This window comes from Sesamum indicum, linkage group LG2 (genome assembly GCF_000512975.1).
Source record: "Sesamum indicum cultivar Zhongzhi No. 13 linkage group LG2, S_indicum_v1.0, whole genome shotgun sequence".
Lineage (NCBI taxonomy): Eukaryota > Viridiplantae > Streptophyta > Magnoliopsida > Lamiales > Pedaliaceae > Sesamum > Sesamum indicum.
Genome location: NC_026146.1, coordinates 8,509,334 through 8,526,703, shown reverse-complemented (window position 1 = coordinate 8,526,703; position 17,370 = coordinate 8,509,334). Strand labels below are relative to the sequence as shown.

At 34.4% G+C, this 17,370-nt stretch overlaps 1 protein-coding gene across 1 annotated transcript; it reads left to right on the top strand.

Annotated features, from left to right (window-relative positions):
• Positions 7,169-8,774, top strand: LOC105155614. The gene is made up of 3 exons (XM_011071511.2): positions 7,169-7,954; positions 8,042-8,138; positions 8,235-8,774. Exons 1-3 carry the CDS (start codon positions 7,496-7,498, stop codon positions 8,693-8,695), a joined length of 1,017 nt encoding a protein of 338 aa, XP_011069813.1. The 5' UTR covers positions 7,169-7,495; the 3' UTR covers positions 8,696-8,774.

Sequence of the window (17,370 nt, the reverse complement as noted above, 5' to 3'; positions counted from 1 at the left end):
TCCACTTGGCCAACTTGATTCACTTGTGAAAGAGATGATTTTTTTTGTTGCTTCTACAATCTGCTTCGACTTACAAAAATATGATAATGGTGAGAATCAAAAAACAAACCCCCATCTTTGCCCTAATTTCCTTTAAGATTATTTTTCTCCCTCAAATACAGTTGTATAACCCCTAAAGGTGGTCCCAAGTTGAAAAATGGGTCAATTTTTTCTCCATCCAAAAATACTTACCAGCCATACACTCGGCACATAGCCCATGTGACCGACCTTTGTAAATTGTAGACAAAAAAGTGAATGAGGACCAAAAGTGTTAATTTCTGTGAGTTACTTGACTAAAAGTATTAATTCCTTAATAAATGATATCAAAAATAAAACAGACCTAACTTACGAGACCAAAAAAGCTATTTCACCCTTTTAGTTGTAATTAATGTTTTGTTTCGCTTGCTAAGACCATGATCAATAACCCTTGTAAAACCGTTGTTGATTACTATGCACCACGGTCTTTTACTTTTGGCTATAACAACATTAATCATGATTCATGATTCGTAATTTTTACGAGGATAAATTACATGGACACGCCATGAGTTTATATTCAAATACACAAACACCCTCTACCATTTACAGAATTACAAATAACTCCTTAAAATTGTAACTGTATTTACATGTACACTCCTTCATTTATAAAAGTATAACACAAACAACACCTTAGGTATATTACACTAACACCCTATCAGAAGATGTCTCTATAAGTTTACAAAAGATAAAAAATATTTATACATTTAGACTTAATTTCAGAAAATGTCAATATAAATTTACCGTTTTTATAACGACTATACATGGAAAATCATGGAATGTGGTGATGTTGTTCTAATAGTCTATTTTAATCAATTCATGATTATAAATAATTAAAAAAATGTTAGATGATTATTTATTTATTTATATATATTTTGATCTCTCAACAGCACCTGAATGAAAATATTTTCATATAGCATGGTGGGTGAGGGCCGTATTGATGCTCGCTAGACAAACAGCCTCACATCCTACCAATAATTGCGTAAATATGCGTAATAGTTGTTGCTGGCTAGCTTCTCCAAGTCGAATACTTTGTAGCCTTGCCTGTTTTTCAAAGAATTGAATTTTTTATTTTAATTAATATATATACATATACAAAGAATACGCTATTTATTTTATTTAAAAAAATAATACACCTAACGTATAGAGATAGTTACACTCCCATTCCTAAAGTTTGGTGTAATTAAACGTAAACCTTTTGTGATTTGAAAAATTACATCTAGCACCCTTGAGGTTTGGTGTAATTTCATGAAAACCCCTTGTGGTTTAAGAAATCACATCTAGCACACTTGAGTTTCGGTGTAATTGCACATAGACGGGCCCCTGTGGTTTGAGCTTTTGCTTCCATCTAGCAAATAAGTCATTTTGTTAGAGAAAATTCAGTGAATTTGTTGATGTTAACAAAAAAATTGAAAAAAAAAATCTATATTTACACCTGATTGACTTATTACTTGTCAAATAAATCTTCTTATGACCAAATTGCCCTCAAACGTCTCCACGCGTTAATGCATGTGAGGAGGTATATTTCATCGTTACAAGGATAGTTTAGTACAAAAGTAATTATTTGGCCTATAATAAATCAGTAATAAGCCAACTGAGAGTAAATATTAATTTTTATTTAATTTTTCTGTTAATTTCAACAAATTTAGTGAATTATGACTAATGGAGGGACTTATTTATTAAATAGAAGCAAACCTTAGGGTAGCAAGATGTAATTTCTCAAAATACAAGGGGATTATATGTATTTATACCAAATCCAGGGGAGAAAAGTATAATTATCCCAAACGTATATATATGAATTAAAATAATAAATAGAACATGACAAAGAAATAGAAAATCCCCAATTCGGCTTTTAAATGTCTCGAATCTTCTTATTGTTTTACTACCATAATTAAATTTATTGTAGCAAATCAAGGTAGCCAATTTGTCCCACTAAAAAACAAATCAACGACCAACAATTCCTTGTCCCTTACTAAGATCACAGCAAATTAAATATTTATTGGTGACATTCAATTAATTACTTATATAGCAATTTTGATAATATTTTTATATGATTGATTACTTTTTAAAAAATATTAATTGTTTGGGTAAAAATCGATAGTATGATCATAAGTGCAAACTTGCAAATACCAGTTAACAACAGCGGCATACAAACCGCTATTTGTTATTCTTTTTGCAGACGTGATCAAAATATTAATCATAATTAATAATTATATATTTTGATCAAAGTAAAAACCTATTAATAAATGTTGATTAACATTATGTATTTATATTATTTTATTTAACCGTGATAGGTAGTATTAATTTATTATAATCTTTAGAGTAAATTAATTTTGTTATTTGAATTATGCCTTTTTTACACTTTATCATCACAATTTTTTTTTTTTTTTAATATCAACTTATCATTTCAATTTTATGAAATTTGTACTTTGTCATGTACGGCTGTCTTTTTGTTAATTTTTCTGCCGGAAAAAATATATCACATGTTCAATACAAGAAAATGACTCGTGAATAGCAACGGAAAAAAAAATTAGCATCAAGCTAATTAGCAAGTACAATTCTCGTTGTTAATCTACATTGTTTAATATAAAAAATTTACTTATTAATGAATTTAACAACGAACATTTACTTACTAACAAATTTAGCATCGAATTGTTTAAGAAATGTAAGTTAATAACGAATATTTTATTGGCTAATCAGTTCGACATTGACTTTATCATCAAAACTTTTCTTGTAGTATTGCATGTAACGACAAAAAATTTGGTTAAAAAATAGTTATAACGAATGTGCAAAATTTTATAAAAATGAGATGATGAGTTGATATAAAAAAAGAATTTAAACGTCAAAATATAAAAAGGATAATAATTTAAATATCAAAACATAATTATAACTTAAAGAGAATATATATATATATATATATATATATATATATATTGTATTGTCACCTCAAGCCAGTGTATCTAATATATAATCATTTTTCTTTTCTTTTTGGGTAACTTTAAATAAATAAATAAATGGTGGGTGGAGGGGGGTTGCATGAAAACGAGGTTTGAGGTCTACGCACATGGAATTACTTGTATTTTCCCAACTTATTATTCTTTAAATGTGTGTTTCTTAATTAATCAAAAAGGTTGGTCGGAAAGCTTAAAATGACCGCTTAGAATCCCAAGTAAGAGAGATTATATATAGTATATATAGGAATAGGGAGGCAATCAACCCCTTGTGATATTGTAAATGAGCAAATTACACCTTTATAAAAAATAAATAGCAATTTACCTCTCTGTATTTTTTAAAATACGTCAATTTACTCCCCTGTACTTTTTAAAATAAAATAATTTACTTTCTTATACTATATTGCTATATATTTTTCATAAGAGGATAATTTACTCATTTTTAATATTATAAAGGGATAAATTACTATTCACTCTATAGAAATATATAATCATTGGATTGGAATGAGTCCATCGGCGGAGGGGATATGGATTTCCAATTCGCGTGTTATGTGTTTGATGAGGGTAATGGGTAGCTTTAGAAGAAGACAAACAGTTATGGGACCATTGTGACAACGTTAAGATTGCGTTCGTGCGGTAGAGTCGAGAGAGAGAGAATCAGTAAGTCGTTGGTTTAGTAATAAAGTGAATAAAATTTTAAAATGAATTTTTGTTAATATGTAAGGGTTCGAAATTTTTAGAAAAAACATGATACGGGATTAATGTAGGTTGCTCAAAATTAGGATTTTTGGATCGGGGTCGCTAGGTCGGATCGCTGGATCGTGATCGCTAAATCCTTCTTTTAAGTTACCTAGAGTGGATCCTGAGAACACAACAAACGTTAGACGGCCCTCCGATGCTTAAGTTAGAAAAGGTGGGGTCGAAAATGAGATCGAATTAGAACACAAATATGGCGGTAAAAGTAAGTGCTGAAAACGCATTTGGAATATCATAAATGAGGATATTTATACTTATACGGTACCCTCTATATGTGCGACACGTGGCTCCAATGAAAGCGTGCCACGTCACCCTCTGTCAAACCTGCTACCGCCGCTGCTGCACCTGTGTAATGGGCCCACCTGCGCAGTCATAGGGTGCAAGTAATTTGCTAAAAATAGGGGAGTATTTCTGTAATTGTGTAATTCTCCTCATCAGGGATAATTTAATTTTAGAATTAACGACGATCAATCAATAAAAAAAGGGTGAATATATCCCACTGTGATATTGAAAATGAGAATATTATCCCTTATGGAAAAAAAAATAGCAATTTACCCTCCTCTACTTTTTAAAATGAAGCAATCTACCTCCCTATACAAGGAGGTAAATTGCTTCATTTTTAAAAATCATAGGAAGGTAAATTGTTGTATTTTAAAAAATATAGGGAGGTAAATCGCTCTTGATTTTTTTCATAAAGGGGTAATTTGCTCATTTGCAACATCACAAGGAAGTTCCTTGCATTTTTTTTCCATAAAAAAATATCATTACTAAATTCATTGCTGATCTACACTGACAACGAATTCTATTATTTTATAAGGGATATATGTCGTCTCTAGTTTTATTTCGTGTAGTACACACTTATTGAGAGGAGTTTAACTATTTTACTCGTATCCCAAGTATGATTAGTTTAATTTAGGAAAAAATACAATTTACCACCTTGTGATTTGATAAATGGGTAAAAAAAATACTTGTGAAAATTAAAATAGAAAATTATCCCCTGTGTTTTAAAAAAATAAGCACCCCTCTATCTAACCATAAATAGAGGGAGTAATCTGCTTCATTTTTTGAAACATAAGGGAATAATTTGCTAATTTTTTTTTCATCAAGGGATATTTGCTCATTTCACATATTATAGGGGTTAAATTGTATTTAACCCGTTTAATTTATAATGTGGGATAAGAATAGTTGAGGTGATGTGATTAGATATATATATATATATATATATATATATAGAGAGAGAGAGAGAGAGAGAGAGAGAGAGAGAACAAACTGATGTTGCAGCACAACTTTCTATTTACTTGCTTATAATGTTTTGAAAATTGAATCGATGGTTGGATTGAATAAATTATTGGGTAATTGGATCATCAGTCTGATTGATTGGATCAGATTAAAAAATTGATTGACTTAAAATATATTATATATATATATATTTATTTATAGCATATTAAGATATCAATTGATTAAATAATACATTGTATAACAATACTTTTAAAGAAATACAATTTATAACAATTTAATAATAAAATTTAAACTATCAAAAATTTAAAACCCACAAACACTTGGAGATTGAATGCTTTGTTGCTTTCATCTTTTGAATTAAATAGAGGTAGCAACTAGTGTCTTCATAATTTTTATTTATTTTAAAAAAAGCTAAAAAGAATTGGAGAAAAAAAGAAGAAATAGATGAAGAAAAAGAAGGAAAAAAACTCTTTCGACTGTTACAAGTGGCTCATTGTCCCACATTGAAAAAACAAGTCAAACTTAATTTAGACTATAAAATATTAAGACCAATTTAAGCCAAGTTTATTGTCCTACATAAAAGAAAAAGTACAAGTCAAATCTAAATATTTTAGGCTATAAATATGAAAAAGCTTGAATCAAATGTATAATCCCACTTTGGAAAAATATAAGCAAACCTTAAACACTTTAGGTTATAAATACTGAAAAGCTTAAGCCCGAAATAAAAGAAAAACAATATTTTACTACATATATAAACAATTTTTATAAAAAAATAAGTTTAAATTGATTTTTGATCGATTATTGGATCATTGGTTTTGACCTATCTGCACGGATTTTGACTGGAGCAATTTTGCCCCTACAAGTCTGTCCAGACACAATCAATTCTCGATTAAATCGTTCGAACTGACCGATCTGATGCGATTCTTAAAACATTGCTTGTTTATAGATCCAACAAACTCATGTTTCAACACAACTTCTATTAACTTATTTATTCATCCATTTATTTTAAAAAAAAAATAGTTTTACTTTGACCTCAAGATTGAGCCTTCTAAGGGAAGTAATCATTTATGCTAATGATTATGTGAAAAAAACAACTAAGTTAAAATATTTTGTTTGGTATTATACAAACTCAAATTTCAAGTCTCTCAACTAACTGGAAATTCACACTTTTACCCATATATTATTTTATTTTTTTATGACGATTTAACACAGCTGCCAGAAGACAATAATCATTAAGTGGCTGTTCAATGCCATCTCCATCAATTACACATTTCTGATTCAATAAATGATTCTAATATGTGAGGGGGTTTAATTGTAGTCATTAATAATAATTACCATAAATTAGTTAGTTTAAATTCAAAAAAATTAAGCATTTCAAGTCTCGCGTTTTACTTACACTAATGCACCAGGCCAAGAGATCACACAGAAAATGTAAGCAACCCTATATGATATTATAAATAAGTACGTTATTTTTCTATGAAAAAAGAATAGCAATTTATCTCTCTGTATTTTTTGAAATATAATAATTTATTACTTAGTATTTTTTAAAATGAAGGGAGATACATTGCTTCATTAAGAAGGGAAAAAATGCAAGCAACCCTCTTGTGATATTGCGAATAAGCAAATTCCCCCCTTATAAAAAAATAAATAGCGATTTACCTCATTGTATTTTTTAAAATACAACAATTTAACCTCCTATATTTTTTAAAATGAAGCAATTTACCTCCTTATACAGGAAGGTAAATTGCATCATGTTAAAATGTAAAAGGGGTCGTAAATTGCTATATTATTTTTTCATAGGGGTGTAATGTGCTCATTTTCAATATCACATGGGGATAAATTACTATTCACCCTTTTAAAAAGTATAGGGTGTTAAATTACTATTTTTTTTACTATACAGAGGTAATTTATTTATTTGCGATATCACATGGGGTAAATTGCAAAAGCCACATCTATAACTATGATATTACGGCATTTTTTATTAATTCTTATTTCAATTTTGTAATTGAGACAATAATCAAAGAAAAAAAAAATGAGTAGCTCGTTCTGTTAAATTTCTATTGAAAATATTAACTTGGATGAAAGAAAAAGTGAAGTACAATTGTCAAAGTTATAGGACGAAAAATGCATGTTTTTCAAAAGAACCCGCACGCTTGCCACTCAACTTTATAGAGGTGCATTGTGATACCACAAACCCCGTGAGTTTGCATCTCATGCTTTATCGTATTTGAAAGGCCAACAACTTCGAACATTGTAATCTGTCTATGACTGTATGCCCATCCCCTCAAATTTATGTCTCCGGGCTTTAGACTCGGCAGCCTTATGCTCTTCAGTCCTAAACCGAACAGAAATTCATTATCTTTCTTCATTTATTGCACGCTACAGCAAAACCAACTCCTTATCTCCTTATTTAAAAACCCCACATTTATGCCCTTCACCCACACTTCAAACTCAGCTCATTTCCAGCTCCAAAAATCATGCCAAAATTGCTAGGAGACTTTCTCCAGGAGCAGCAAGAGCCATTCGCCTTGGAGATTTACCTTCTTGAAAGAGGCTATTATTCCAGAGCTACGAGTCTTGATAATGCAAATTCCAACTTCCTAAATTCTGCTAAGAGATCAACTTGTTGCGGGCTGAAGAAGCGACAACACGCCGTCTCAAACTGCTCAGACTTCGTTAAAGCAGTGCTTGGCAGGCTTGTGCTGCATAACAAGCACAAGATCAAGAACCGTGGAAGATGCAATAGAAAAGGTATTCCAACTGGCAATCATGGAAGCGGAGAATGTGTGGATGACGATGAATTTTCTTCAGCGAGCTGCACAGACACAAATCTGTCTGATTCTTGCTCAGAAAGTGGAGAGGAGGATAGACGTTGTGTCGCAGCAGATATTGGACGTCGTCCCCCAGAAAATGGCAATCTTTTCTCAGAAGAAGAGGTAGAGTTGAATCTTGTTCATGCCATAGCTAGATTGTTCACATTTTTGTGCAACTGATTGACGTTTCGACGATATTGAAGCTAACAGGCTGATGCAGACGGAGAGATGAAATGGAGATCTATTGAGCATAGAGATAACCAGCTCAGCCCAGTTTCCGTTCTTGAAGAAACCGAATCAGATGAAGGTAAGCTATCCATTCCTCAAAAATCTTCACTTACAACAGGTTTTAATTACTTCACCAAATTACCTTTCAGAAGAAACTGACACAAACTTTCTACAGAGGACTACAACTCGAAGACGACGTTACAGGGCGAATGCTCAACCTCAATATCTCAACACAAATCAAAGCAGGCCACCGAAGAATTGGAGGAACTCGTGGGGTCTAATTCTTATGATCAGTACATTATAAACAAGAGAGCGTTGCAGCAAACGAAGCAGCTTCTGGTTGATTGTGTGAGGGAAGTGATAGAAAAGCATAGGAAAAGAGACCCCAAGAAAATGAGAGAACAGCTGAAGAAAATCTTGGGAGCTGATGAGCTTTGGAAACTTGTGTGTGAAAGTGTGTGGGTGTGGAGCCAAAATCCAGTGGATGAAACCAATGTAGTTCATCTGCTGGGCTATGATTTGTTGGCTTCTGCAGAAGAATGGAGCACGGGTTTAGAGCAGCAGAAAGAGGAAATTTCGATGGAGATTGGAGATGCCATTTTGGATGGTATCATCAATGAGATTTTTACAGGCTAGTAATATTGTAATATTTTTTGTATGATAATTGATAAGAACACTTGTAGCTAGGTTAGGATAAATAAATTCAAGGGCTCGATCAACTCTCTCTACCCTTAAATTAAATTCTCTTTTTTTTTTTTTTGGTGTGTGTGTGTGTGTGTGTTGGGTAGGGGGGGAAAGAGGGGGTTGTGGGGGTAGTTTTCTCTTCAAACTTTCACCATTTAGTTTCAGTACTAGGCTTAATTATGATATATACTTTAGGTATGTTCTTGTTTTCTTTTAAGGAGAAAATTATATTTTTAATATCATACTACATTGACTATAAGGCCTACTTTACATTACAATAGGATAAACGTGTCATATATTAACTTGTGATTTAAATTATAATAATGACATGTGATTAATTGTACTATGATATGTTATTTAATACTATTAAAAATTGGAGTATGGAAGTATTAGTCTATGTCATGTTTACTATATAATATATTGGAATTGATTAAATTAACAAATAACTTTTTGCCCTTCTGATAAGACAAAGCTATCATATCATTCCATCGTGTACTTGGCTTGGGTTGTACTACTTCTATTGCCTTCCTCCCCTATTAAGCAAGCTTCCTTCCTCCATTTTCCCAAACTCTACAAACTCTACCTTAATTTGTCCATCGTGTGTGAGCATTGGATCTGAATGAAGCATTTCATCCATCTCACCGTGAATTTGAGGTTATCAATCAGTTATTGTTGAGAAAGAGAAAATCAATACAGTAATTTAGAGAAGCCATGGAAGAACCTGAATTCATTTCTATAACTCAAGGAACAAATGTGCAGTACTCTGTTCTTAAATACAAAGAGGTGGACAAGATGACGAATAGAAAAGAAAAAATTTGTTAACTAATTAACTGACTAGCCACACGTTAGCAGCATGTGGCGCACACCTCAAGCCTTGTCACTCAACTTATACAAATCGTATTTACAAATTAAAGAAAGAAGGGAAAAACATAATTCACGAAAATTTGCGTCTTCTTCCTCCTGCTGCCTTTGTGCATCAACCTGAATCCCAGCTCACATTCACATTCTCAACACCCCCCCCACCACAAGTTGGACTTAGGGAGCCAAGAAACAAGCCCAACTTGCACACAGGGAAGAAAAGAGAGCGACTTCGTGAAAAGATCAACAAGTTGATTTCTGCTGCGAATGAAGACAGGAGCAAGGAACCCATCCTTGTAAGCATCGCGGACGACATGACAATCGATATCCAAATGTTTCGTGCGCTCGTGAGGGTTCGCCATGATGTGCAAAGCCGCCCGGCTATCACAGTGGAAAGGAATAGGACCATCAATGGCAATACCAAAATCACGAAGAAGGAAGGAAATCCACCGGAGTTCGCAAACCGTGGCAGCCATGTTGCGATACTCAGCCTCGGTAGAAGAGCGAGATACAATACATTATTTCTTGGTCTTCCAAGAGATAAGAGCAGGTCCAAGGAAGATACAAAGTCCAGTGAGGAAACGTCTAGTGTTAGGGCAAGCAGCCCAATCAAAGTCACAGAAAGCTCGAACATAGAGGGAATTGGAGGAAGACAGAAACAACCTTTCGCAGAGGTGCTTTTTAAAAAACGAACCAAGTGCAAAGCATCTTGCCAGTGAGAGGAGCTGGGGCGTTAAAGGAACTGACTCAACTGTTGTACGCCATGAGAGATATCAGGACTAGTGAAGGTAAGACACAACAAGCGACCCACCGAACGACGATAAGGTTCAGGGTCCAAAAGCAAGTCATCACAACACACTTCAACTTGAGGCCTAGAGGTAACGGACTGCAGGATTGGCGTGAAGTAGGCCACAATCAAAGATGATGTCCAAGGTATACCTAGTTTGGGTAACAGAGGTCCCAACATCTGATCGAGCAATTTGCAGGCCAAGAAAGAACCGAGTAATACCCAGATCCTTAATTGTGAACAGAGCATGAAGATAGGACGTTACATGTGATATTAAGGAGACAGAAGGCGCCATGATGAGCACATCATCAACATAAACCAAGAACCAATGAATCCAGAATCCAACCATTTGAAGAATAAGCAGTGGTCGTGTGTAGATTGCTGAAAGCCATAGGCAGCTAAGCTTCCAGTAGATTCTTGATTCCACCGGTGAAAGGCTTGTTTCAAGCCACAGAGGGAGTGTTTGAGGAGGCAAACATGACATGGAGCAACCTCATAACCTTCAGGCGCAAGCATAAAAATCTCCTCATCAAGATGCCCATGAAGGAAGGCATTGTTGATGTCTATTTGGTGGATGGGCCATTTGAATGCAGTGCCTATAGCCAAGAACAAACGGACCATCATAGCCTTCACAACATGGGAGAAACATTCGGTATAATCCACCCCTTCCACCTGTGTATAGCCCTTGGCCACCAATCTGGCCTTATACCTTTCCACAGAACCATCATCCTTAAGCTTGATTTTGTAAACCCACTTGCATCTAATAAGGCGTTTTCCAGAAGGTAGAGGAACAATCTCCCATGTTTTGTTACGCTCCAAAGCCTGCAATTCTTGATTCATAACATCATCCAGTCAGGAATATATGAAGCCTCCTTATAATTACGTGGTTCCTGCAAAACAGACAATGAAGCAACAAAACCCCAATACGCAAAGCTAAAAGTAGCGATGATGGGTGGAGAATCGTGATTAGTAGACTAGCAGACAAAATCACTAAGTCAAGAAGTCTTGATATATAGTGGAAAAATAATTGATAAGATATGTTGCAAAAAGAATGGCATCCCCCAAAAATGACGAGGAAAAGAAGCTTACAACATAATAGACCGAGCAATATCAAGAAGGGACCTATGCTTACGTTCCACAACTCCGTTTTGCTGTGGAGTGTAAGCACAACTACATTGATGAAGAATGCTAGAGGAACGAAGGAAAGACTGGAAGTGTTCATCAAGGAATTCAGAACCATTGTTTGTACAAATGCATTTGATAGATTTGTTGAACTGAGTTGAGATAAGTTTACAGAAATTTTGAAAAATTTTTGAAGTTTGACTCTTGAATTTCATGAGGAATGTCCATGTTGAACGACTAAAATCATCCAAAATTGTTAGAAAATAGTGAAAACCAGAAGTTGTGGGCTCCTTGTAAGCCCCCAAACGTCTAAATGAACAAGAGAGAAAATAGAAGTGGAGCGAGTTTCACTGGAAGCAAACAACAATTTATGCATTTTGCTAAGGTGACAGATATCACATGGGTCTTTCATTGGAAATGGAAAGGACAAGAATGAATATGTTGCATTGAGCTCTTGGACAGGTGACCGAGTCTTTGATGCCAAACAACAACATTTCTTACAGTATCAACATCACAAGAATTAAGAAACTGCAATGATACAGGATGACTTGTTTCAGATACAATGGGAGACTAAAAAATATACAAGTTCCTTATTAATTTTCCTGTTGCAATGACCTTCTCAGTCCTCAAGTCCTGCAAAATACAAGTAGAATTTAGAAACTTGCATTGAATAGGTAAAGAATGACATAGTTGACGAACAGAAAGTAGGTTGATAGAAAAGGAGGGAATATGAAGGACTTATGTGAGGATGATATCCGAGGAAAGATAGACTGAACCTATATGTGAAACTAACTGTGTATGTCCATTGGGTAATTGAATGGTGAGGGGATGTGTAGGTTTAGTATAAGAGTGAAAAAGATGAAGGTTTGCGCAGATGTGGCTTGTAGCTCCACTGTCAATAATCCAAGAATCGATAGAAACAGAAGTAGAGTCCATACTATTACCTGCAATGTTGCTGTCCAGTTGGGCAAAGTTCACCTGCAAGGGATCCGATGGCAATTCATCGTGTAATAGCTTCTTCATCTCTGTGATGATATCCACAATGTTTGTAATTTCATCAGTCCAAATAGAACTTTGCTCATTTGTGACTGTAGCAGGAAAACTTCTCCCTCTACCTACAAGTTTTTTCCTCTGATCAGACATCTCTTTGTACCAATCAGGTACACCATGAAGCTTAAAACAAGTCTCTCTAGAGTGCCCTGATCCTTGGCAATGATCACAGAACTGCTGCTGTTTATCCGTTGGAGATTTCCTTCTAAAGCTCTGTGTTTTCACTTAAACACTGCACCAGTAAGCATATCCACCCCATTCAAATTCTTCTGCATATGTTATTTCATCCTCAGAAGCATGGAATACGCTTTCGTCACCAAAGGTAAAGGCTCCAACAACAGTATTTGACTGCGTGCATGATCGAAAGTAGTATTTAATCCTACAAGAAAATGAATCAACTGGTTCGAGGTTGTCATCTCAGTCATGGATTTGGTGATTCCACAAGTTCAGCCTGTGCATATACACTTCGGCATGGGAGCTAGGCACAAGAGTTCATCCCAAAGACGTTTCAGTTTCTTGTAGTATTCCGTGATGGACATTTTTCCCTGCACAAGTTGTCCAATTTCTCACTGTAGTTGGTATACCATAGGACTGTTGCTCTCGCCGAACTAAGCTTCCAACTCCAATTAATGTTCACGTGAAGAACTAACATACATAAAGGATTCAACCAATTCTTTGGACATGCAATTCAATATCCAAGTGGTAACCATAGAATAAATACGATTCCACCGTTTAAAGTCATCTGTGTTTCCAGGCGGCCTCACTACAGTTCTGTCAATAAAGTTCAGTTTCATTTTTGCCGTGAGAGCTCGTTTGACAGCTCTACTCCAGGCGAAGTAATTGTTTCCAATCAATGACGCAGAAACCATAACCATAGCAGGGTGATCGGATGATTGTAATTGCATCAGCTCTTGGTCTTGAGTAATGTGCAAAGATGCACCACTGCCTGTTGTCCCCATATTCAATTTATTGTAGATATTTTATCTGAGAAGATTGATGTTCAGAGTCCTTCATTGTGAAGGCTCTGATACCATGTTGAGAAAGAGAAAATCAACACAGTAATTTAGAGAAGCTGTGGAAGAACCTGAATTTATTTCTGTAACTCAAGGAACAAATGTGTAGTACTCTATTCTTAAATACAAAGACGTCGAGAAGATGACCAACAGAAAAGAAAAAATCTATTAACTAATTAATTGCCTAGCCACACGTCAGCAACATGTGGCGCACACCTCAAGCCTTGTCACTCAACTTATACAAATCGTATTCACAAACTAAAGAAAGAAGGGAAAATGTCATTCACAAACATGCGAGTCTTCTTCCTGCTGCTGCCTCTGTGCATCAAACTGGATCCCAGCTCACATTCACATTCTTAATAGTTATTCGATTTTGGTTTATTTCGCTATGTTTTCTCCTCAAGTTTTCACTTTTTAAATATTCTATATGCCATAATATGGGTTATCTTAGGAAAAAATCCAGAGAACCCCCTGTGATAATATGAATGTTTAAAAAACCCCTATGAAAATTAAAGTATCAAATACCTTCCCCCTGTGATATAAAATAAAGTTAAAAAAATTCCTCCATATAAAAATTGACCATATGCGCTTTTACTGTGAATTTGCTATGAAAATACCCTTTTTTGACATTTTTTCCGTTCTCTCACATTTAATATATATATTTATTAATAATAAAATATTATTTTATATAATAATTATTTAATTATTTATATAACAAAATATAATTTTAATTAAATTAATTAAAAATATATATTTTAAAAAAAAAACACAGCAGCGGCGACGTCTTCGCCGCCACCGTTGCTGAAGAGGAGGGTGCACGCGCACCCTTCTCACCCTTGTGCAATGGCCATGGCCAATCTCCAGCGAGGGCGATGCGATTGCCAATCCAGCGAGTGACCGTGTCGCCCTCCACTTCTAGGCGACGCTGGTCTGGTTATAATTCTTATTTTTTTTTAATAGTTATAAATTATATATATTGTAAATTAAAATAATTATATATTAATGCATTTAGTTTGACCAGTTGACTAGAAGGGGTGTTTTAGTCATTGTTTCTAAAAAAATAGGTTCAAGTTGATCAGGGGGTGGTGTGATTATTTATTCATAACATAGGGATGATTTTTTATATTAAAAGTTTCATATGGGGATTTTTGATATTTTGATATATCACAGGGGGTCAAAATGAATTTAACCCAATATTTTTTTTTCAATTGTTTTTGTAAATCCTCTTTTAATAATGATATTTCTGAAGCTTGTTGTCCATGTAGTTAAACTCGGGATGTAGCTGCACGTTCATATATTAATCAAATATTTTGTTTGTTGCACAACGTACCTTTAAAAATTAAAAAAAATGTATAACTTACACGTCGTCTATACCAATACTTGAACTCAGTCGATACAAGTCGATCAATAATTGGGTCGACCGAATAATGGTGTTGGTACATTTCATTCAAGTATGATCTGTACATATATTAATCAGATAAATGATATATATATATATATATATACATAAATACACTAATTAACAAATATATATATATATATATACATAAATACACTAATTAACAAATATATATATTGAAAATAACAACTTACTCAAAATATCGTGTGACTATTTCACAGTTGGTTAAAATGTATGTCTCGATGATGTGTCGTTCTGTTCTACTGAGCCATCACTTCTTCGAGGCACTACTAGCCAGACCAAGGTAATTGAAAATAGACACCTGGATTCCATTGTCGCTACTCATACGCTCATCATTTCTACGAGGCATGTTTCATTTGGATAGCACGTCCGGCTCAAAGTACTGTGAAGAAAACAAATTGAATTCCTCGGCATGTGCTTTATTTTTCACCTTTTTTTTCAACTCATGTAGGAACCTTTCAAATGGGTACATCCATCTGTATTGCACTGGCCCCCAAATGTGAGCTTCATACAGCAGGTGAACAATGACCCTTTGCAAACTTGTGTGCTTGCTAGTTACCTCAAGGAATACAACTTCTGCAGACGGGGAGTAAGTGGCAGGTATTTAAGGATGGCATACAGGGACTTCTTGCAGCATGGGCTCGCCCTTGCGTTGGCTTGTACCTAATGTCTCCACAAAACTTGCAATACTCCAAATCGACATCGTCCTTCCAATACAGCGTGCATCCATTCTTGCACGCATCGATCTTCTCAATGGGTAAACCCAAATCCTTTATCAACTTGTCTGTGCTGTAGTATCTCTCGGTAGAGTGTGACTTGAGGGAAATATTTTATTAAACCCACTGGGATATTCGATCATATGATCGCTCAAAAATATGGCCATCCACCATGATATCCACCAGCTCAACAACATATGTAAAATGAGATTGGGTCCAAACGTACCATAATGGTTGGTCGGCAGCATGCACTACATTGTAAAAATGGTCTGCCAACTCTAACTCATAATCATAGGGGCCACCATTATAATAATATGAACTAGTACCCGCATCAATAGGGTAGGATCTCGTACCATCATCAGGCACACTATCCTGAGAAGAAAAAAAATAACTCGACCCGACTGCATCAAAAACCATCCTCTAACGCCCAATTCATATGTTATTCATCTCCCAATATGAATAATTACCCTCGACATGGCAGTTAGGGTTTGCTCCTCCAACACTAGAGGGACAGTCACAGCCTCAAAGTACTCCTGCACCCTATTCTCGACATGGAAAGTCCAATTATCATATTTTGGCATAAACCCTCGCATATATAAGTGATAACTAACATCGTTGGATGTTCTGAACTTTATATTTTCACATTTTCGGCAAGGGTACCTAATATTGTCTCCATCAATATGTCCACACTTATCCTTTGCACATTTTATGAAGGTCTCAAGCCCATCCTCAAACTCCGGTGTAAGACCTGCCCTCCTAGGAGGTTCTTATTAATACATCCATCTCCTCAATTCTAATAACATAATGATATATATATATATATATATATCACTATATTCACACATAAATATATATAAGATTAATTTTCTAATTTGACAACCTATAAATTTATATATAAATATTACACTACACTATTTAGGAGAATACATAATAACTAATATAATATAAGATTAATAAAAAATTATAAAACTAAAATAAGTAAACTATAATTAAATAAATTAAACACAATAAAGTATTAAATTAGTCTCTGTTACCTGGTCAACCAACTTAAGTGATGATCAACATTAGTTAATGGTCCAAAATTCAAGTAATAATCTACAAACTAATCAAATGCATATGCACGAAAATCAGAGTGTTGAGAGTGTGTGTGGTTAGTATAAGAATTTCTACAATAAATAAAATAAAAAGAATATATTGTAACGGTCTTTGGTAATGACTTTTGTAACACCGTCTTTTCGTATGTTTTCCAATAATTTTTTTGAATGTCTTTGTAACAGCTCCTTATTTCACCAAAAATCGTTACAAATTTAAGTAGTTGTTATTAAATTCATAGCAAATTAGTAATGGCCTACAAATTATAATGGCTTTAGGCACACACAAAATTTTTAACGGCTATTGTAACAGTTTTGGCTGTTACAATATAATTGTATTTTTATTACCCCCTCAATGACGTCAGCACGCTCTATCTATTACAAAAATATTAGGGGATGGCGATTCCCCCAAGTCTCACAATTGTTGTTCGTTGATCATACGATTATTTTTTGCAATGCTACGCAGGAAGCCATAGGGTCCTTGGAACATGTCATGGAATTATGTGGACCGGTGTCCGAACAAGAGATTAATATGGAGAAATCTAATATGGTAGTGAGCCGAAATGTGGA

Excerpts from the sequence above, each read along its gene's own strand:
- LOC105155614 (XM_011071511.2), top strand. The coding sequence starts at position 7,496 with ATGCCAAAATTGCTAGGAGACTTTCTCCAGGAGCAGCAAGAGCCATTC. Across the intron at positions 7,955-8,041 it reads ATCTTTTCTCAGAAGAAGAG|GCTGATGCAGACGGAGAGAT; the intron begins GTAGAGTTGAAT and ends TGAAGCTAACAG. Across the intron at positions 8,139-8,234 it reads AGAAACCGAATCAGATGAAG|AGGACTACAACTCGAAGACG; the intron begins GTAAGCTATCCA and ends AACTTTCTACAG.